The following is a 22,895-nucleotide window of genomic DNA, read 5'->3' on the forward strand; positions in this document are numbered from 1 at the left end:
GGGTAAATTTTTTACTCAGCACTGTCGTAATGGCTTACGGCCATGCCAACCTGTACACGCTCGATCTCGTCAGATCTCGGCCGCTACACAGGTTGGTCCTGGTTAGTACTTGGTTGGGAGACCGCCTGGGAATACCAAGTACGGTGTGCTTGGGGCTGGTTCTCCATTATTTTCGCTCATCTCTCACGCATGACGAAGAGGGGCCTGTTGGTGACCCTGTGCTTCCCGTATCGCCGGGCCCGGTCCGAAGTAATGTTTCGTCGACCCGTAGGCCTGGGTTAACCCTTTTTTGGAAACTGAAACACTTGTACTGCGGTATAGCCGGTGTATACCCGCAGGTGTGTTTGAGTTTTTTCTTGAGGGGTTATAGGAACAACCACCGCATTGGGTAACACCAAGGTGGTTGATTCCCTGGTGTGTTGGAGCAGTGTCAACTCCCGGGTTCACCGGTTGAGGGTGCCCCTGCACGTTCATTACGTCTGCCAATCGTGTCAGCCTTCCCCTGCCTCGACCCCTCTGGGTGGTTTTTTTTTTTTTAAATGGAGGCTTGGTCATGCAACAACGCCAGCATACGCCCCTTCCGCCGGGGCGGCTGTGTTCAGCTGTCCCCTCTGGCGCCTGTCTCGTCCGCAGTCTCCAGGCTCGGGTTAACAGCCTGTTGCCTGGTTTTTCCCCGGTGCGCTGCCTGCTTCCGTTGGTTAACCTTTTTTGTGTGCTTACGGCCATGCTGACTGCCTGTTCTGCAGGGTCAGTGTGCCAGGCGGTGTACTATTGGGGGGACAGGGCCCGCTCGGCTGAGGGGCCTTTGTCCGAATACGCTGGCGATGTGGGGGGCGGGGTCACTAAGTGCCCACCTGGTGGGGTCTTGATGCTGGCATCATGGACTTCTCCGGGCCCCCATTCCAGGGGGTCCAGTCCCTTTGGTGGGTCTGGGCCTTCCTTCGCGCTCAGCTGCTACGGCCTTGCCACGGGGTTGGGTTTTCCCTTGACCCCGTGATTCTGGGGGCAGTAACGAGGTTGTTCCCTCCATTCGTTCCCGGGTGGCATGCGGGTTGTGCCTGTGTGTAGTCGTGGGGTCAGGCCATGGTCTGCTCACCCTGTGCGTTGAGTTGCTTGAGTGCCTCTTCGCACGGTCGGGTCCGTCGCCCTCCCGGGAAACCTCCAATAGGGGGGGTGCCCTCCATTAGGGAGGGTCGGGGGGGCTCGGCCCTCCCTGTTCTGATGGTCGTGGGGGGCTTTCAGCGGGGTGTATTTGTCAGCCGGTGGCTCCGCTCGGCATCACTCATGCACATACCCTAATGATACAGAACGTTAGGCTATGACTATAACCAAGTTCTGTTAATTAGGGGTGACGCTCGGCATCCGACGCCGCTGCAGCCCTTGACCTCACCTTGTGGTGAAAGCTTGGGAAGGAGGAGAGCAGGTGACCACACACCTGCTTATGTAGGTGAGCTGATAGGGGTGTGGTCAGACAAATATTGGGATTAAAGGTACATTGTGGTCTTTATTCAGTGCGCGTGCACGTGTGCGAGGACAGTGCATGAGTGATGCCGAGCGTCACCCCTAATTAACAGAACTTGGTTATAGTCATAACCTAACGTTAACTTCACCACAACAACCAGTTAACTTCACCATAACAACCAGTTAACTTCACCATGACAACCAGCTAACTTCACCACAACAACCAGTTAACTTCACCACAACAACCAGTTAACTTCACCATAACAACCAGTTAACTTCACCATGACAACAAGTTAACTTCACCACAACAACCAGTTAACTTCACCATAACAACCAGTTAACTTCACCATGACAACCATGCAGCTAACTTCACCATAACAACCAGTTAACTTCACCATGACAACCATGCAGTTAACTTCACCATAACAACCAGTTAACTTCACCACAACAACCAGTTAACTTCACCATAACAACCAGTTAACTTCACCATGACAACCATGCAGTTAACTTCACCATAACAACCAGTTAACTTCACCATAACAACCAGTTAACTTCAAGGGGGGAGCTTGTGGTGGTAGTGTGAGCGGCTATAGACCACTGCACTTAAATATAAACATTAGTCTACCTGGAGACTCAATGAGGTAATTGTAGATGTCGCCATAAGACGCGTCTGGCCATTGAGTGGGATAATTTTTCCATGATCCTGTTTGGCTGAAAGGACACTGGCCACCGAAGCAGGCACAAGCTCCCCCCCTCTGATGGAACATTCTACATTCATTCACGCCACGTGCCTTCAGAATCCGTTGGCAATCTGCGCATGCGTATGGGGAGTAGGTGCTGAAAAGGGGACTTTAGCTCGGACGATTTAGTTCTGATCGATTTGGAATGGGTCGCGCCGTGTTCAGGAGACTCAGGCCACGGCAAAGGCTAAAGATAGAAACCATGCCTCTTGACCACATTATTGTCGCCCCATAGCCAGGTTCTGTCAACAGGTTATGGGCCCAGATCACGCAGGGGCGAAATAAGGGTAGCAAGTTTAGCTGAAGTATAGGCTAGGTTAGCGCCGGGAGCACCGCGTGGCTAGACGCTAGGCCAACAAGAGCTAAAGCTACGCCTACCATCAACCAAGAGGATGGCGACCAAGGGAAGAAGCAAATGGCCCTCATTCAATGGAAAGGCAGAGGACTACGAGCTCTGGGAAGAGCGCATGTTATGCTGCATGTACGGTGTGGGACTGAAGACGATGATCTTGATGGCCCCCACGGGAGACCTGACGGCGGAAGCACAAGCCCTGGACGACAAGCAGAACGCCGACACATACTGTGAGTTAGCGCCACTGCTCGACGACACAAGCTTGGGGCTTATATTCCGCGACACTAAAGACAAAGGCAGAGAAAGCCTGGGGGTGTTGAGAGAGCATTATATCGGGCAAGGAAGACCCTGAGTCGTGGCCCTTTACATAACACTAACAGGACTGAGGAAGGGGCACACCGAGACGGTGACCGAATACATCATCAGAGCTGAGCAGGCCACGACGGCATTGAAGAGTGCAGGAGAAGCACCAAGCGATGGGCTAATGATGGCGATGGTGATGAGAGGACTACCGGAGCTGTACAAACCGTTCACACTCCTGGTGACACACGGTTCAGCGGACATGACGCTGGGAAAGTTCAAGGCCAAGTTAAGAAACTTCGAGGCAGAAGATACCCACCCAGCCGCCACGGAGGGGGTGCCGAGCGACGCCAAGGGAGAGGACCAGGCCCACGGCGGAGCTGGCATGTTGGCGATGCGGAGAGAAAGGCCATCGGATTGGCGACTGCACAAAGACTGTCTGGTGTAACTTCTGCAAATCCACGGGGCACACAGACAGAAAGAAACACGACCAGAGCACGCGATACGCGCATGGACAAGATGACGGCCATGGACGAGACGGCGGCTACGGACAAGATGGCGGCTGTGGACAAGATGGCGGTGACGGTCGACGTGAGACGGATCGAGATGACGCCCGGAGAATAACGGGACAAGAAGACTTCGCTTTCGGGGCGCGGACAGCGTGCGTCGCCAGGCCGGCGCAGCTGCAGCGGGCCCAGAGGAAGAGACTGATCGTGGACACAGGTGCAGCGTCGTCCCACGTCATCAACGACAGGAATCGGTTCAAGAACTTTGACAACACTTTCCACCCGGAGAGACACAGCATGGAGCTGGCAGACGGGAAGCGCACCTACGGGTTGGCGCAAGAGAGGAGACGCACAGGTATGCCTCACGGACAGTGGGGGGCGCCGGCGTACAGTGACATTAAAGAACGCTCTCTACGTACCATCGTTCCCACAAGGACTATTCTCTGTAATAGCTGCTACTGCAAGCGGTGCCAAAGTATTCTTCGATAAAGGTAAACATTTTCTTGTAGAGCCTGACGGTACACGGTTTAACATAAAGATGTACCAGAGAATGTATTATCTGCAAACAGAGTGTAATGACAACGACAAGTGTAATGATTTCTGAACCGCAGCAATGGCCTGTTGAGATCCTGAGAACACCAGGACCAGGTCTTGACCCAAGGAACAAAGGAACCATCAGACGGCGTGGGAAGAGAGCTGGGATCCGTAACAGACTGAGAACCAGACGACACCGAACGCCACTACCCAGTATATTGCTAGCCAATGTACAATCAATTGACAATAAACTGGACGACATCCGAGCAAGGATTCAATTCCAGAGAGACGTTAGAGACTGCAATGTTCTCTGCTTCATTGAAACGTGGCTGTCGCCAGGAACCCCAGATCACGCCATCCAACCGGCCGATCACTTCTTCATCCACCGCAAGGATAGATCAGCAGAGTCCGGCAAACAGCGTGGAGGAGGTATCGCCTTCATGTTTAACAACAATTGGAGCGATCCAGCCAACGTGAAGGAATTATCGAACCACTGCTGCCCAGACCTGGAATATATAACCATCAAGTGTCGTCCTTTCTTCCTCCCGAGGGAGTTAACGGCGATCGTCCTGGTCGGAGTGTATATTCCACCGCAAGCCAGCAATAGTGTCACGCTCTCCAGACTCCACGATGAGGTAAATAGAATCCAAGCGGCGAACGTTAACGCCGCCATTGTAGTAGTGGGTGATTTCAATAGCGCCAATCTGAGAAAGGTTTTGCCTTACTTCTATCAGCATGTGACTTGTAACACCAGAGGCGGTAACATCCTAGATCACTGTTACACGCAATTCAAGGGTGGCTACAAGGCTCATTCTGCTAGTGGCTTTGGTAAGTCTGATCACGCGGCCATTTTCCTTTCACCAAAGTACAAACAAAGAATCAAGAGCACTCCTGTAGTCTCGCGAGAGGTGCAGAAATGGGATGTGGAGTCGGGGGGGATGCTCCAGGCTGCGTTTGAGTGCACAGACTGGAGCGTGTTCCGCGACACAGATAACATTAATGTCTACACGGAGACAGTGCTGGACTATGTTCGTACTTTGGTGGAAGAAACAATCCCCACTACCACAATTAGAGTTTACCCAAATCAAAAACCCTGGGTAGACAAATCCGTCCGTGAAGCTCTGAAAGCGCGCACCAAAGCATACAACGACGGCCTAGTGGCAGGCAACATGAATGACCACAAGGTGGCGCGATACAACGTAAGGAGGACAGTGACAGAGGCCAAACGGCGCTACAGGGATAAAATTGAACTCCAGTTTGAACAGGCTGACTCCAGAGCTATGTGGCAGGGGCTCAAAACGATGACAGACTACAAAGGCACCTCCCTCAAACTGAACAGTGACATCTCCTTAGCAAATGACCTCAATACCTTCTATGCGAGGTTTGATGCTGGTAATAACAACACCAGCCCACAAGCCACGGCAATGGGGGGGGGGTCTGCTGCTGATGGAGACTCAGTGTTCAGGGTAACAGAGCATGAGGTGAGGCGGACCTTTAAAAAAGTGAATATCAGGAAGGCAGCAGGACCGGACGGCATCCCCGGCCGCGTCCTAAAAGTCTGTGCCGACCAACTGGCCCCGGTATTCACTGACATATTTAACCTGTCCTTAGAACAGGCCGTCATCCCCACCTGCCTGAAGAAGTCCACTATTATCCCTGTACCCAAAAAATCCAAGCCTGCTTGCCTCAACGACTACCGCCCTGTAGCTCTCACCTCCATAGCCATGAAGTGCTTTGAGAAGCTAGTAAAGGGCTACATCTGCTCCTCCCTCCCCATCAACATGGACCCCCTGCAATTTGCATACCACCCCAACAGGTCCACGGAGGACGCCATAGCCCATGTGCTGCACACAGCAGCATCACACCTGGACAAGAGGAAGGGGAACTATGTGAGAATGCTATTCATCGACTACAGCTCGGCATTCAATACCATAGTCCCCTCCATACTCATAGCCAAGCTCAGGGACCTGGGCTTGAACTATGACCTCTGCCAGTGGGTCTTGGACTTCCTGACGGGCAGACCCCAGGTGGTGAGAGCAGGCAACTGCACCTCCTCATCCATCACCCTCAACATAGGGGCCCCCCAGGGCTGTGTTCTGAGTCCCCTCCTCTACTCCCTGTACACACACGACTGTGTGGCTCAGCGGAGTAGCAACACAATCATCAAATTTGCTGACGACACAGTGGTGGTGGGCCTGATCTCTGCCAACGACGAGAGGGCCTACCTGGAAGAGGTCAAGGTCCTGGCGGGATGGTGCCAGGAAAACAGCCTCTCCCTGAACGTCAGCAAAACAAAGGAGATGATTGTGGACTTCAGGAGGTCGGGGGTCAAGGACTACAGCCCCCTCAGCATCGACGGGGCACCGGTTGAGAGAGTCAACAGCTTTAAGTACCTCGGAGCCTACATATCCGAGGACTTGACATGGACCACACACATTGACAGTGTTGTGAAGAAGGCACGACAACGCCTCTACTTCCTCAGGCGCCTAAGGAAGTTCCAAGTCAGTCAGAAGATCCTTAAGAACTTCTACTCATGTACAATAGAGAGCATCCTGACTGGCAACATCACCTCCTGGTTTGGGAATAGCACTGCACAAGACCGAAGCAGACTACAAAGAGTGACACGTTCAGCCGAACGCACAATTGGAGGGGTGCTCCCCACCCTCCAGAACATTTACAACAAGCGGTGCAGGGGCAAGGCTAAGAGAATCATTAAAGACTCCAGTCACCCGAACAACTGCCTCTTTGAACTGCTGCGGTCAGGCAAGCGATACCGGAGTCTCAAGGCGAGCACAGAAAGACTCAGAAGAAGCTTCTATCCCCAGGCCATCAGGCTGCTAAACGAACAATGAACACTACACAACAACAACCATCAAACGCACATAGCACACACATCCACACGCACACACTCACTTTAAACAAACACACTGTAGCACCCACTCCACACACTTTATAGCACACACTCACTTTAAACAAACACACTGTAGCACCCACTCCCCACACTTTATATTTATTGATGAAGGATTGCACTACAACTCTTACACCCTACTGTAAATTGTACCTAAATTGTACCTCATCCCATTTCTGCTTTGCACTATATAGTATTGTACATTAGTACACTGCATAGTATTGTATATTATATGGTAACTCAGTTACGTCTATTCTGCATCGAACATTGTACATATGTCTATACTGAACACTGTGACCTCATTTTCTACTTCTAATTTACATGCTATACTATGTTATTTGATACTATCTTGTCTAGCACAGTCTCTGGAGCGTAACATTAAGAAGCATTTTGTATGAAAGTATTCTGTACTTCTGTATGACAACTATTAAAGAAACTTGATAATAATGATATGTGTAGCGTGACGGTCAGTCACGATATTCAGACATGGCATGAGATTATGGGTCATTGTAATTACGAGGATTTACTGAAACTGCAAGCAGTGACAGAAGGCATGCACATTGAAGGTGAAAAGCGTAGACCTGACAAAGAATGTGTAGTGTGCAAAACGGGGAAGTTTACTCAATCGAGAAACAGAAATCCCACAGAAAAAGTAAAGGTACCACTTGCATTAGTTGACACGGACCTAGCCGGTCCAGTAAGCAACGAGTCCATAGGAGGCTTTAGATATGTACAGTCTTTTACAGATGTGTGCACAGGAGCAGTGTTTGTTTACTTTCTCAAAGCAAAGAGTGACACACTCCAGGCCACGGAGAAATTCCTGGCAGACGTAGCCCCTTATGGTAACGTAAGATGCTTGAGGTCCGACAACGGAACCGAGTTCACAAACAGAGAGTTCCAATCACTGTTGAGAAGGTACAAGATAAGACACGAGACGTCATGTCCATATCCCCCACACCAGAACAGAGTGGCAGAGAGGAAATGGCGCACCCTTTTCGAAATGGCTAGGTGTAAGCTAGTAGACAGTAACTTACCTAAGAGCCTATGGCATTATGCGGTGCAAGAAGCCGCTTACACCAGAAACCAATTTGGATCAGTGTGTCATGCTTACCTGCAGGACAGGGGAAAGCTCGAGTCCAGATGTGAAAAAGGACTCTTTGTAGGGCACGACAAGGGAAGCCCCGCTTTCCTAGTTTATCATCCCGGTAAAGGGAGAGTGCAGAAACACATGCTAGTCAAGTTTGTCACAAAGACAACATGTGAGAACGAGACACAGACAGAGGAGCCAGAGCTGGACTCCAGAGTAAGGTGTGAAGAAACAGAGACACATCAACCCAGTGTACTTAGCACGGTCGTGCAGACAGACAGTCAGCCACCCCCAGAAGGCGATGACGAGGAGCACCCGAGGGTGACGTCAAGTGCCCCAAGCAGTGGGAGGTATCCCTCAAGGGAACACAAACCCCAAAAGTATCTGACAGACTATGCCCGGAGAGAAAGTGACGAGGATGACAGTACACTTACCACCATTGATTACTGTTACAGGGTAGTCAGTGGGGTACCTCCGATCTTTAAAGAGGCCATAGTGTCCCCTGAATCAAGTAAATGGGAGAGAGCAATGGATGAGGAGATGAGGTCCCTAGAGGACAACCACACCTTTACTCTAACCAAGTTACCAGAGGGCAGACAGACAGTGGGAGGGGAATGGGTGTATTCAATCAAGGAGGGTATTGAAGGCCACGACCAGGGGCGGGGCTAGGGGGTGGCTACTTGGGCTCAAGCCCTGAATGTTTTCTGAAAAGCCCCGAATCTATTTTCAAAAATACAAATACAAATAAAATATTATAATTTTTTAATTTTAAATTTTTGGACAATTAATCATTGTTACATGAAAATATGTTTGCACCAGATTTAGCAGAAGCTAATTTTCATCTGTAGTCTATCCAGCTGCTAACTGTATTTGACACATCTGAATGTATGAATATTGAATGTGGTGTCCCTCAAGGTTCGGTCCTGGGGCCCAAACTTTTTATTTTATATATTAATGATATATGTGAAGTGTCAAACATATTGCAATTTGTTTTATTTGCTGACGATACAAATTTCTTCAGTTCAGGAAAATATCTTAAAAAATTAGCAGATGACATTGTAAATGAAATGTGTAAACTTAAGATATGGTTTGATAACAATAAGCTATCCCTAAATTTGGAAAAAACGAAATTTATGATATTTACTAATCGAAAGAAGGACAATGTGGCATTATGTATTGACGGAGTTAATATTGAAAGAGTATCTGAGTTAAAATTTTTGGGTGTTATGTTGGATGAGAAATTGACATGGAAGCCACATATAATGTACATAAAAAATAAGGTAGCCAAGAGTGTTTTTGTTTTGAACAAGGCAAAGAATGTGCTTGATTATAATTCTATGCGAATATTATATTGTTCACTCATCCTACCATATTTGAGTTACTGTGTGGAAGTGTGGGGTAACACGTATGAAAGCAACATAAAGCCATTATTTATATTACAGAAGAGAGCAGTAAGAATAGTTCACAATGTAGATTCAAGAGAACATACCAACGAATTATTTATTAAATCCAGACTATTGAAACTTAAAGAGTTAGCTGAAATACAGACTTTATTAGTTTTGTTTAGAGCAAAATGCAGAGTATTACCAGCAAATATACAGAGGTTGTTCGTTCCCTGTCCAGATGACAGCAGAAGGAAATTAAATTTTAAACACCAATTTGCATGAACAACCTTAAAACAAAGGTGCACCTCAGTTATAGGTATCAAACTATGGAACTCCTTGCAGAACGATGAAAAGAGTTCCAATAATATATTTCACTTCAAAAGGTTGTGCAAAGAAAAGATACATAGACAGTATAGCACAGTTTAGTATAATATTGCAGTTTAGCGTGTCAGGATGACGTAGCATAGAGTTGTAGTGTAGGCCAGTATGAGTATAGTAATATAGTATATAGCAGCGTAACATAGAATAATAATATATTAAAATATTGTATAATACTGTACCAATATGGTGTAGAATAAATAGTATGATTTAGTTATATGATTTAGTTATATTATAATAAAATAGAAATTAGATAGTATATAGAAATATAATACATTATATAAGTGTGTGTGTGTGGGGGTGTGTGTGTGTGTGTAAATGAATGAACCTAAATATGTAGTTTGACTGATAGATAGACAAAATGGGTTTATTTATGTTGATTTAATTTGGTTGTGTTGATGTTAAATTTTAATTTTTTTTTTTTGCAAAATGGGTATATTCTGTTTGGTTTTACACAATATGTCTATCGGTGTGTTGTGTGTGTGTAAATCTGAAGACACACATGAGAACTCATACAGGAGAGAAACCACTGTTCAGTTTAAGCTGACAATAGACATGAAAAGAAGAAGGAACAGGTTCCAAAACAGTTAGCTATATCCACAATATAGGAATATCATGTATGTATGTATACTAAGCAGTATGCACAATAGGAGAAAAAGAAAAAAAGAGATATATAATATATATATATATATATATATATATATATATATATATATATATATATATATATAATAAAGTGGGTATATGTTTTGTACATAAAACTATGAAACTTTTGTAACCTTTTGTTTTTGCAAAATGATTTACTGAATTATGTTTCTTTTTTGTATTATTTTTTGTGTGTAAATAATGTAATGTAAAAAGGGTAGGCAATTATAAGCCTCGGCTTCAGCCTACACCTTTTCGGTCATTTTTATTTTTATTTTAATATTCTACTACTATGCTTTGTAAAAGAAGACTGAAATAAAATCATTCATCATCATCATCAACACAGGCTGCCGGCATGTCTTTATGAATGGAAATATCGAATAAAAGAAACAACGATGAAAACCCGACTATACTCTGGTTTTCGGGGGTCCTGGCGCTCAACGTTCGGCGAGTTAACCCTAGATCTTAGATCCTAATATGAAAAACGATGTGATTTAATGTTCTATGTCTTACCTTGACTTTGTCTATTTTACTGCTATCTATTTTATGCTTTATGTCTGCACTTTATGCATTGCTCTTGATCTGCCAATGTTGTGCTCATTTTATGCCTGTCTTTTTGTACTGCTGTGAAGCACTTTGAGCTGCAATTCTTGTATGAAAGGTGCTATACAAACAGTGTATTATTATTATTATTATTATTATTATTATTATTATTATTATTATTATTATTTTATTATTATTATTATTATTATTATTATTATTATTATTATTATTATTATTATTATTATTATTATTATTATTATTATTATTATTATTATTATTATTATTATTATTATTATTATTATTATTATAAATTATTATTGTTTGCTTCATTAATTAAAGGGTGTGAATTTAAGTGTTCTCTAGTGACACTGGATTCGCCTGTTCGAATCCAGCTCCCGGCGTTGCTATCAGCTTGGCTGGCCTTTCAGAGGGTGGGAAAGCTGAAGGGTGGGTCCTGGGCGTTGTGGACAGCGACCCCTACAGTTCGGTCGGGGCGCCTGCTCAGCAAGGGTTGGAACTAAGGAGAGATAGTGTGGCCTCCCACACGCTACACTCTCCCCGGTGAGAACCTGCGCGGCCAGGTTGGCCTGCCGGCAGGCTGCACATGCGTCGGAGGAAAGCATGCGACAGTCTCCGGTCTCCCGGACCAACAGTAGGGGAAAGTACGCAACAACCAGGAAGGGTGGGATGGGAGAAAAATCGGGAAAAAGGAGGGGAAGAAAGATAAAAAAAAAAGTGTTCTCTAGTGCCTTTTGTCTGCTTTAAGGTGGTGGTATAAGTTAAAGGTTGTGGTGTTGAAGTAAAAAAAATCCGTGCCCGCTAATGCGGGCACCTATCTGGGCTAAGCCCCGGATCTCCTACAATCCTAAATGCGCCCCTGGCCACGACAAGTACAAAGTAAGGTTCGTAGCTAATTGCTTAAATGCTGAAGGAGGGTACTCCATGTTTAAATACGGAAGGAGGGTGGCTACACTGCTTAAATGCAGGAGGAGGATATTCCAGGTTTAAATACCTGAGTGGATTCCATGTTTAAATACAGAAATGGATTCCATGTTTAAATACAGAAATGGATCCCATGTTTAAATACAGAGGTGGATGATTTACCATGTTCTAAATGATTTAATTATGTGGAAAAGATCCTGAAATGTTTTGACTGATGTAAGAGATGTATAGAGAAGCTGTGGGTAGCCTCAGTTGTTTGACAACATGTACTCACCCTGACCTATGTTTTGTAGTGAGTAAAAAAATAATCTCAGCATTTTGCTGACCCCACAGAGAAGCATTGAACTACGTCAAAAACATGTTTTTCGTTATCCCAAAGGTACAGCAGACGAACAGCTGTGTTTCAGAAAGGGCAGTGAGGGTTTAGGGCTTAAAGCCCATAGTGACACTGTCAACTTGTGAAGCCGAGTAAATGTTTCTAGCTATGACAATGCAGAAATGTGTTTATCTAGAACAACTGCTCGAAGTGATGGACACCTATGTATATATGAAGACTGTTGTTTATGAGGACAACCAGGGAACCATTGTGATTGCTAGGAACCCAGTGTGCCGACATAGATGTAAACATGTCAATATAAAATATCATTTCATCAGATCTGTCATCAGAGAAGAAAGAATGACATTGATTTATTGTCCAACGGACGACATGGTAGCAGACACTATGAGAAAACCTGTTTCCAAATTGAAATTGAAGAGATTTGCAGAGGCCATGTTTGGTGTGTAAATATTGACTGCCATATTCTTTTTCATGTTCTGGATTGTATTATTTTCTTTGTAAATTGTTTTTGGAGACGTTATACAGTGTGCTATACAACCCTAAGTGGGAGTGTTAAAGTTAGAGGTTCTATGTAGGATTGTAAGTAACTGTCTAACTGCATATTTATATCCGTTTCCACTAGAGGGCGCTCTAGGCGGAGCCACTCATGCTACCACCAGGTGGCGAGTATATAAAGAGATGTCTCCTCCCCCTCTACCTCTTTCCCACCTGCCTCTCAGAGAGAGGAGAACTCTAGTACTGCTGCTGTTTAACATGTGAATGAATAAACCACGCCAAAGGCTAAAGAAAGAAACCAGGCCCTCATTTATCAAGTTTTCTTAGAAAGTATTCTATTTTCGTTCTTAAGCACAGAATTTAGAATGTGGGCACGCACAAAAAAAACGGGATTTATCACACGTGCGTACACAGGTCCTACGCACACCTGTCTTCATAAATATCACCTTGCTCCTAAGCTTGAGCTTGTGCATGGTTTTAAGTATTTGCATACCAGAACCGCCCCGATTATCCATATATGGTCATGAAACACCCCCATGGGATGTGAAATAATGGACTGACCCGAGGGAATTGCGTGTTATGGAGAAATACGAGACAGGCTGACAGACATGTACACGTACGGTGATGTCGGATATGATATCTCTTAAAGACCATATTAACTAATAAAGCCCATGCTGGAATATGACTGCCTTTTTCCGTTTTGTTCGATTAATACCCAGGGATTAAAGTTCCTCAATTGTATTCCAAATCGCGACGGACTTTCCGTAAATTTTCTACCTGCTGCATATGATTTCTAGAGGCATACAATCTATTTTGATGTCAGTATTGGGTAGCCTATATAAACAATAATACGAGAGCATATACAAGAACAATGAATCTCACTGCCATGTATGATGTAGCCTATACGCCATGTGTAGCCTGCCTATGTGATAAATACAAACATGAACTTGAATCCCATCATCATATTTACATAGTCTGTCCACTATGTTTATTACTTTGTTACTTATTTCCCCCCCCTATCTATGTAAAGCGACCTTGCATGAGTCTCTTGAAAGACGCTATATAAAATGAAGCTCTATTATTATTATTATTATTATTATTATTATTATTATTATTATTATTATTATTATTATTATTATTATTATTATTATTATTATTATTATTATTTAAATACTGTCTTTTACTGTTAGTCTCAGTGAAGTTTCAACGGAGCGAGGTAATCTATTCTAACCAACAAATTGAAGTAGAAAGCATTTCGTTGTGGCCAATCTTATTTGGAAACATGACACAAAATAATAGTATGTCGCTTTTTATTTGAAACAATATTTAATCGCGTTTGGTGGAGGTAGGTGTTCTGTAACCCCTTTCGTGACTGTGATGCACCGAGTGAATCCACAGTCACTTGCTCCTCAATAGGAAACCAACCTAGATTTACCCTGAAGGACTGGTTCTAACCAAACCGTTCGTTATACAAGAAGCATAGAGAAATGTCAAAGGTACTCACATTTGCACGAGGGTTTCGGACAGAGATACGGGATGGTTTGAAAGCTCGGCGTTGCAAATAAACATTTTAAATATTTTTTATAAACTGGTCAACACAGCATTATTTCCGGCGTTGGCTGCCTGGTGTGATCACAGCGCATGTGCATCATGCACCCAACGCCGGAAATAATGCAGTGTTGACCAGTTTATAAAAAATATTTAAAATGTTTATTAGCAACGCCGAGCTTTCAAACCATCCCGTATCTCTGTCCGAAACCCTCCTGCAACTGTGAGTACCTTTGAAACGTCTCTGTGATTCTTGTATAACGAACGGTTCGGTCAGAACCAGTCATTCAGGGTAAATCTAGGTTGGTTTCCTATTGAGGAGCAAGTGACTGTGGATTCACTCGGTGCATCACAGTCACGAAAGGGGCTAGGTGGTTGATGGTGGTTGAGAAATGAGAGAGAGAACCCTTGTAAGTTCTCTCTATTTATACACTGTGGAGCGCAGTTCTGGAAGGTTCTAGCCTGTTCTAACCGGTTCTACTATATGACATCATACTGAAGCGCATCGACTACAGCAAGCATCGACTACAGCTCAGCATTCAACACCATAGTCCCCTCCAAACTCATAGCCAAGCTCAGGGACCTGGGCTTGAACTATGACCTCTGCCAGTGGGTCTTGGACTTCCTGACGGGCAGACCCCAGGTGGTAAGAGCAGGCAACTGCACCTCCCCATCCATCACGCTCAACATAGGGGCCCCCCAGGGCTGTGTTCTGAGCCCCCTCCTCTACTCCCTGTACACACATGACTGCGTAGCACAGCGGAACAACAACACCATCATCAAATTTGCTGATGACACAGTAGTGGTGGGCCTGATCTCTGCCAACGACGAAAGGGCCTACCTGGAAGAGGTAGAGAACCTGTCACAGTGGTGTCAGGAGAACTGCCTCTCCCTGAACGTCAGCAAAACAAAAGAGATGATTGTGGACTTCAGGAGGTCAGGGGTCAAGGACTACAGCCCCCTCAGTATCGACGGGGCACCGGTTGAGAGAGTGAACAGTTTCAAGTACCTCGGAGCCCACATATCCGAGGATTTGACATGGACCACACACATTGACAGTGTTGTGAAGAAGGCACGACAACGCCTCTACTTCCTCAGGCGCCTAAGGAAGTTCCAAGTCAGTCAGAAGATCCTTAGGAACTTCTACTCATGTACAATAGAGAGCATCCTGACTGGCAACATCACCTCCTGGTTTGGGAATAGCACTGCACAAGACCGTAGCAGACTACAAAGAGTGACACGTTCAGCCGAACGCACAATTGGAGGGGGGCTTCCCACCCTCCAGAACATTTACAACAAGCGGTGCAAGGGGAAGGCTAAGAGAATTATTAAGGACTCGAGCCACCCGAACAACTGCCTCTTTGAACTGCTGCGGTCAGGCAAGCGATACCGGAGTCTTAAGGCGAGCACAGAAAGACTCAGAAGAAGCTTCTATCCCCAGGCCATCAGGCTGCTAAACGAACAATAAACACTATGCAACAACCATCAAATGCACACAGCACACACACCCACACGCACACACTCACTTAAACAAACAACACACTGCAGCACCCACTCTCCACACTTTAGATCACACAAACACACTTTATATTTATTGATAAAGGATTTGCACTACAACTCGTACACCTACTGTAAATTGTACCTAAATTGCACCTCATCCTATTTCTGCCTTGCACTATATAGTATTGTATATTAGTACACTACACAGTATTGTATATTATATGGTAACTCAGTTACGTCTACTCTGCATCGAACATTGTACATATGTCTATACTGAACACTGTGACCTCATTTTTTTTTACTTCTAATTTACATGCTATACTATGTTATTTTATTTCATACTTATCTTGTCTTGCACAGTCTCTGGAGCGTAACAGTAAGAAGCATTTTGTATAAAAGTATTCTGTACTTCTGTATGACAACTATTAAAGAAACTTGAAACTTGAAACTTGAAGCTTAACTTGAATTACACTATGACACGGCGGCAGTTACACTAGGTGTTCTGCGTCTGCCCCCCCTGCCAAACAAGCAAGCCAACCTCTTGTTCGCGCATGGGCCCATTATAATTACACTACTGTCGCTATTTCACAATGAAATTAATGAATTACGGTTCATACAGAAGACAGAACACTCGCCAGTGTCAGGAGTAATGCACAAAAGCTTATTTCCGCGTTGAAACTAATGCATGAACTGAGGAGCGGATATGCCGTAGTAACGATATTCTACCACTGGGCGTCAGCTAAGCATGCTCAGAGCTGTGCGTAGACATAAGCACAAAGTCAAGTTCACGTTCAAATTGATAAATCCCACACTTTGCTTAGAAATGGTCGTACGCACGGGTTAAGCACATATCTGTGCGTACGCCACATTGATTCATGCCTCTTGACCACATTATTGTCGCCCCATAGCCAGGTTCTGTCAACAATGTTAATTATTATTATTATTATTAGAATGCATATTAACAAACACCATGATGACATAAGACCTAAGAAGCTAATCCCTACTCGTTATATTCCTCAATAATCAACCTTTGGATCAACCTCTGCTCTAAACTCTGGAGGCGTTTCCCATAGTCTGCATCATCCAGGATTATATTTGTATAGGTGTAAAAAGTACCCAGAAATTATACTTATGTGAAAGTATGGGTACCATCCTTTTCTTTTTATCCACTTTTTCTCCCCATTTTCGTATTATCCAATTCTTCCCTCCCCTGTCTTGAACGTTGCTAGACTATGCCTCCCACTGGTCGGTTGTAGTGAGGACAGAAGCCTTGCATCACGTGTCCCCTCCGGTACACGAGGAGGCAGCCTGTTGCATCTTTTCACCGCAGCAGCTCGAACTCTCAGTGGCGAGGAGTAACGCGTGGGAGGCTCACGCTGCCCCCGCTACTTTCTGCTTCCGCTGCACCGGCGTCACCAAACCGACCTGTAGGAGTCGCTGTCCACAACGTCCAATCCCCACCCACCGGTTTTCCCACCCTCTAACACTTGCCAATTGTGGTAGTATGAACGACCGGCCAGCCGGTAGCAACGCCGAGAGCTGGGCTCGAACCCAGCGTCTCCTGCGTTAGTGGCGAGCGCCTTGCCCACTGCGCCAATCAGCCGCCCCTTATGGGTACCATCTCAAAATCTTACTCAAGTAAAAGTCAGAGTATCTGGCTAAAAACACACTTGAGTAAAAGTTTAAAAGTTTCTACTTTGGGTGCGGCTGGGTGGCGCAGCTGGCAAGGCGCTCGTCACTAACGCAGGAGATACTGGTATCGAGCCCAGCTCTCGGTGTTGCTTCCGGCTTGGCCGGCCGTCATACTAACACAATTGGCAGTGTTAGAGGGTGGGAAAGCCGGTGGGTGGGTCCTGGTCGTTGTAAACAGCGACTCCTACAGTTCGGTCCCGGCGCCTCCTCAGCGAGGAAAGGATCTAAGGGAGGTAGTGTGAATGGTTGATTGGCTACACATGTGTCGGAGGAAGCATGTGATAGCCTCCACTCTCCCAGACCGACTGTAGGGGGTAGAGTGCGCAACGACCAGGAAGGGGATTGGGAATTGGCATAACGACTAACATTGGGATGGGAGAAAAATGGAGAAAAAGGAGGGGGGAAAAGATTTTAAAAATCTACTTTAGTAGTAAAAAGAAAAAGTTTAAACTTTTTTTCTGACTGTCTATTCTTCTGATAGCAGGTGTTTAATCAAATATCCCCGCTTTCTAGTCTTGCACAAGGACCAATAAGCATGGGTATGGGCAGGTTCATTTTCCATTGATGCGGATTTGATTGGCTGTTTTTAAATAAAGTGTGGCCGCAGGATTAATAACGTTAATGTTAGTTCGGCCAGAGAAACAAATATACTAATTAAAATGGTTGGACCTGCGAGATTTGTACTTTGTACTTTGTACTTGTAATGGTGTGGATTTTAAATGTAAGGAGTAAAAAGTAAAGTTTTTTTTCTCTGAAATGTAATTGAGTAAAAGTATACAAACCTAATAATACTTGAGTAAAATAGGGGAGAACGGGCATGGTTGTCACTTTTTACTCTAGTGTGAATTGCTCATCATCAAAACATCTTTCAATAGTCATTCATACATTAAATTGAAGCTTAAGATGTTGGCTTGAAATATGTATCCCTCTCATTTTCCAACATATTGTAACAAAGAGGAAATTACCTATTAAAGACACTCTGACACATTGTGACAACCAACCCCATCACAGGGATGGTTGTCACACACTATGGGGTTGGTTGTCACCATGTGTTTTAATGGGAAAAATCTTAAAAAGAAGGCAAGAAGGAAGAACTAGATTTGATAGTTGAATTGCATTGACAAGTTGACAAATTAATTAATTAACACAACTGAATGCATCTTAACATGAACATAAACAGGAAAGATATCTTTAGGCCATCATATATAACAAAATAAGAACAAAATAAATAGGCCTAACAATAATAGCCAACACAACTAGGCTACACTCATTCACTATCTGAGTTACAGTGATGGCAAATGTAGGGTCTGGGCACTCCAACTAAGCAGAGCTTGTCCAACACTTCTCCCATAACTCCCCTGAATGGCTGTTGGAGAACGTTTCCATACAAACCAAACAAAAACAATCATCTTCATCTGATGAAGACTCTTCCTGTCTCTTTCTTTTCTGTTTCTTCTTCTTGCTGGCTGCCTTTTCCAGCTGGGGTGGAGTACACTGGGTGTACTAGGCCTGGCAGGTGCATGGTCTAGGCTGGGATGTACTAGGCTTGGCAGGTGGTCTAGGCTGGGATGTACTAGGCATGGCAGGTGGTCTAGTCTGGGATATAATAGGCTTGGTAGGTGGGCTGGGGTGCATTGGGCTCTGCTCGGCCTGTCCTCAGCTCATCCATCACCTCCAAGTTGGTGAAGAAACGGTCCATGTTGTGCTCATTAAAAGCACTGTCATGTGCTTGTCACATGTGACAACCAACCCCAAAGAAAATGTGACGACTAACCCCAACTGGAATGTCTTGCTAGTATCAAGGCTAACAACCATCTAAAAATGTGTTAGTTAGCCAACAACAATCTAAACTATAGCTTTCCCTTCACACATTTTAAGGGTAACAATTGTTTCATTATAAACCAATTGTGTAAATGCCTAGAAGAAAAATATTGAGGAGCTGAATATTTACAATTCCACATGAAAAACACAAAAAGTCCTCTCACCTAAAGTTCAGCTGTCTTACTCCAAAGAAGACTATGTAGGTGAGCTCTGATCCCAATTCTGGACATTTCCATACCAAAATATGGGAGAAAGCACCTTTTGGTAGCGAAATATAATGAATGTGACAACCTACCCGTGTGACAACCATCCCCGTTCTCCCCTACAAATCACAAAAAACAGTACTTAAGTATTGTAACGAAGTACAATTACTCAAGTACTTTACACCCCTGTTATATATATATATACAATTTGATTTAATATATTATACCTGCATATAATCCTTTCAATATGCCAATTTATACACCTGCATATAACCCATATAACTCTGTGTGATAACACGTACAATAATGCTGTATACCGTATTTATACTTACCGTATATTTATTTACATTTGTCTGTATATATATGGCATATACTATACTATAGTATACCTGTATACTGCAACTAACGATTATTTTGTTATTGAATAATCTGTCTTATGTTATCAATTCGTCAATGAATCTAAATTATAGAAAAATCAACAACAATTGATTCTATTTGCAATTGAATATTTCAAAATGTTTTACTAGTATCCTCAGGTCACATGGGTAGTTGACACCACCTACTGAATACCCATAGTGGGAGATGAGCCATGCAGTTTATTTATGTCTATAAATGCTGTGTAGTGTGGAGGCCTACATGAGTAGGGTGAGTAACCTACATGCCATTACTGCTTTTTATCTATTGACTCATTATAGCTACTTTATTTATCAGGTTAATAACCTTCCTGTTTACCAGGTTAGAAACCTACCTGTTTACCAGTTTAAAAACCTACCTGTTTACCAGGTTAAAAACCTACCTGTTTACCAGGTTAAAAACCTACCTGTTTACCAGGTTAATAACCTACCTGTTTACCAGGTTAATAACCTACCTGTTTACCAGGTTATAAACCTACCTGATGTCTGACCTGTTTGCCAGGCCTTTTAGCTTTTAAAATGAGCTTGTTTAGCCTGGATAGTCTGATCTCACACCTACTCTGTTTCATTTACCTACTTGTAAATGTACCTGTTTAATTGTATTTGTCGTATTTGTATTGCTTTCTTTTTTACCATGTTTTACTGTGTTTTATTTATAGTGCCATACATCACTTTGGTGCAACTACAGTTTAAAATGTGCTTTAGGAATAAAAAGGCACTTACTCTAGGATATCAACAGATTATCTTGAGATGAAAGAGCGTTCTCACCCTTCTGCTGACTCGTTCCGTCTTTTCTTTAGTGGAGGACCTTCCATGTTATCATCCCTCTCTTCTGTCCTCCTCTCCTCCACCTTGTCCTCAGCTTCTTCTTCCATCAGGCGTTCAGTGTCTGCCATCTTTCTGTACAAATACATTAAAAAATAAAAGGTTTATTCATAGCTTATATCATATTATTATTATTGTATATTACTATTAATGTAGTTGTGCTGTATTATGACCATACATTTTAATCTAATCTAATATTTTATATAATATTTAGAGACATCTGGATCATTCTCAACTCATTCTCACCACATTTTCAACACACAACACATTCTCAACACACAACACATTCTCAACACACAACTAGTGCTGTCAGGCGATTAAAAAAATCGATCTAATTAATTACAGGATTTGTAATTAATTAATCGAATTAATCACATTTTAATCGCATTACCATTTTATGCCTGATATTCTATATTCTATAATCATATTTCAAATTGCATGTGTCCGGATGGCAGAATTCAGTACTGTATCTACAAAACCTTCTGTTTAATCATCTTCCATCAATTAATTTGCTTAGATTTTTCAGGTCTGGTCAATTTGAGCATGGTGTTATTCACAGTCAAAGATAAAAAAATATTTATTGATATTGTCATTTGGTTCATTACAATTTACTCAAGCCTAGTAACAGACACAGTATTTCTGACACTGGGAATACATTCACTGAGATCCATAGATGTCCCTATAGAATCAGATACCAAGAACATGCAAATGGACCATATTAAAAAAAGTCTGTAAATGTGTATTCTACGTTCTTATGGAATGAATGAGATAAAAAAAAGATTATAAATTAATTTTATTTGTATTTATTTTTTGTAATACATTTTGAGTTAATTTTCATAACGCGATAATTTGCTGTGTAATTAATTAATCAATCTGATTAACGCGATAAACTGACAGCCCTACACACAACACATTCTCAACACACAACACATTCTCAACACACAACACATTCTCAACACACAACACATTCTCAACACACAACACATTCTCAACACATTCTCAACACACAACACATTCTCAACACACAACACATTCTCAACACACAACACATTCTCAACACACAACACATTCTCAACACACAACACATTCTCAACTCATTCTCAACACACAACACATTCTCAACACACAACACATTCTCAACACACAACACATTCTCAACACACAACACATTCTCAACTCATTCTCAACACACAACACATTCTCAACACACAACACATTCTCAACACACAACACATTCTCAACACACAACTCATTCTCAACACACAACACATTCTCAACTCATTCTCAACACACAACACATTCTCAACACACAACACATTCTCAACACACAACACATTCTCAACACATACTCAACACACAACACATTCTCAACACACAACACATTCTCAACACACAACACATTCTCAACACACAACACATTCTCAACACACAACTCATTCCCAACCAGTGTTGTAGTCGAGTCACTAAATAATAACCTTTATTTGTATAGCACCTTTCATACAGAAACTGCAGCTAAAAGTGCTTCACAACAGCAAAAAGAAAGGCAAATCTCAAGCCTGAGTCGAGTCTCGAGTCCCCAGTATTCGGGTCCGAGTCCACGTCACCAAAGAAGAGCCAGAGTCGAGTCTGAGTCGAGTCCGCATTACCCTAGTCCGAGTCCAAGTCACCAAGGTTGAGTCCACTCCACTCTGGCAGTCAAAGAGCTGACGTCCAAATAAAAAAGGTCTCCATTAAACATAAATGACAAAGTGCAGGATTCAGGGCATCTCTTTAGGCATCTGAAGTACTGAACATGAGGGTGTCGACGTGAATCCGCATGTAGGTGGAACTAGGGCTGTCTTAAATACTTCGAAGCTTCGTTCGATGGGCATAGGATTAGAATGGGAAAATTAAATTTGAATATATAAATATTAAATACATTTTTTTTTTGTTATTATTTTTGTACCTGCAAAATCAACTCTCTTTGTTAACTACAACAAGCAATGCCTTTTGTTATTTAAGATGAGGTCGGACTCGGCACTGACAGATTTGTGTTCATTGTGCTGCTTTTATAAAGCCTCCGATGACGGCTTACAATATTTCATGAAAGCAAAGTGTTTCGTTTGTCTAAGATTTAAAAAGGTTTAAACTTTACAGCACTGACAATAGTATTCTAGTATATAAAAACATGTCTTAGTAAAAAATGAAGTCGAATTCTGCCATTGTCTCTATTAACTACATATAAATATTTATATAATTGTTTGATACTTGTCACGTATCCCAGAGCTCCACCATAAAAAA

The 22,895-nt window shown here is 43.3% G+C and overlaps 1 protein-coding gene across 1 annotated transcript in view; it reads right to left on the reverse strand.

Annotated features, from left to right (window-relative positions):
• The window catches only part of LOC311232598 (NACHT, LRR and PYD domains-containing protein 1-like), a 122,615-nt gene that overhangs the window by 32,049 nt on the left and 67,671 nt on the right, over positions 1 to 22,895 (reverse strand). The window contains exon 5 of the mRNA XM_084319458.1: positions 20,559 to 20,690. Within this exon, the coding sequence (XP_084175584.1) occupies positions 20,559 to 20,690 (132 nt within the window). The remainder of the gene's footprint in view (positions 1 to 20,558; positions 20,691 to 22,895) is intronic.

This window comes from Notolepis coatsorum (genome assembly GCF_963971535.1).
Source record: "Notolepis coatsorum genome assembly, chromosome: 7".
In the NCBI taxonomy this organism is placed as follows: domain Eukaryota; kingdom Metazoa; phylum Chordata; class Actinopteri; order Aulopiformes; family Paralepididae; genus Notolepis; species Notolepis coatsorum.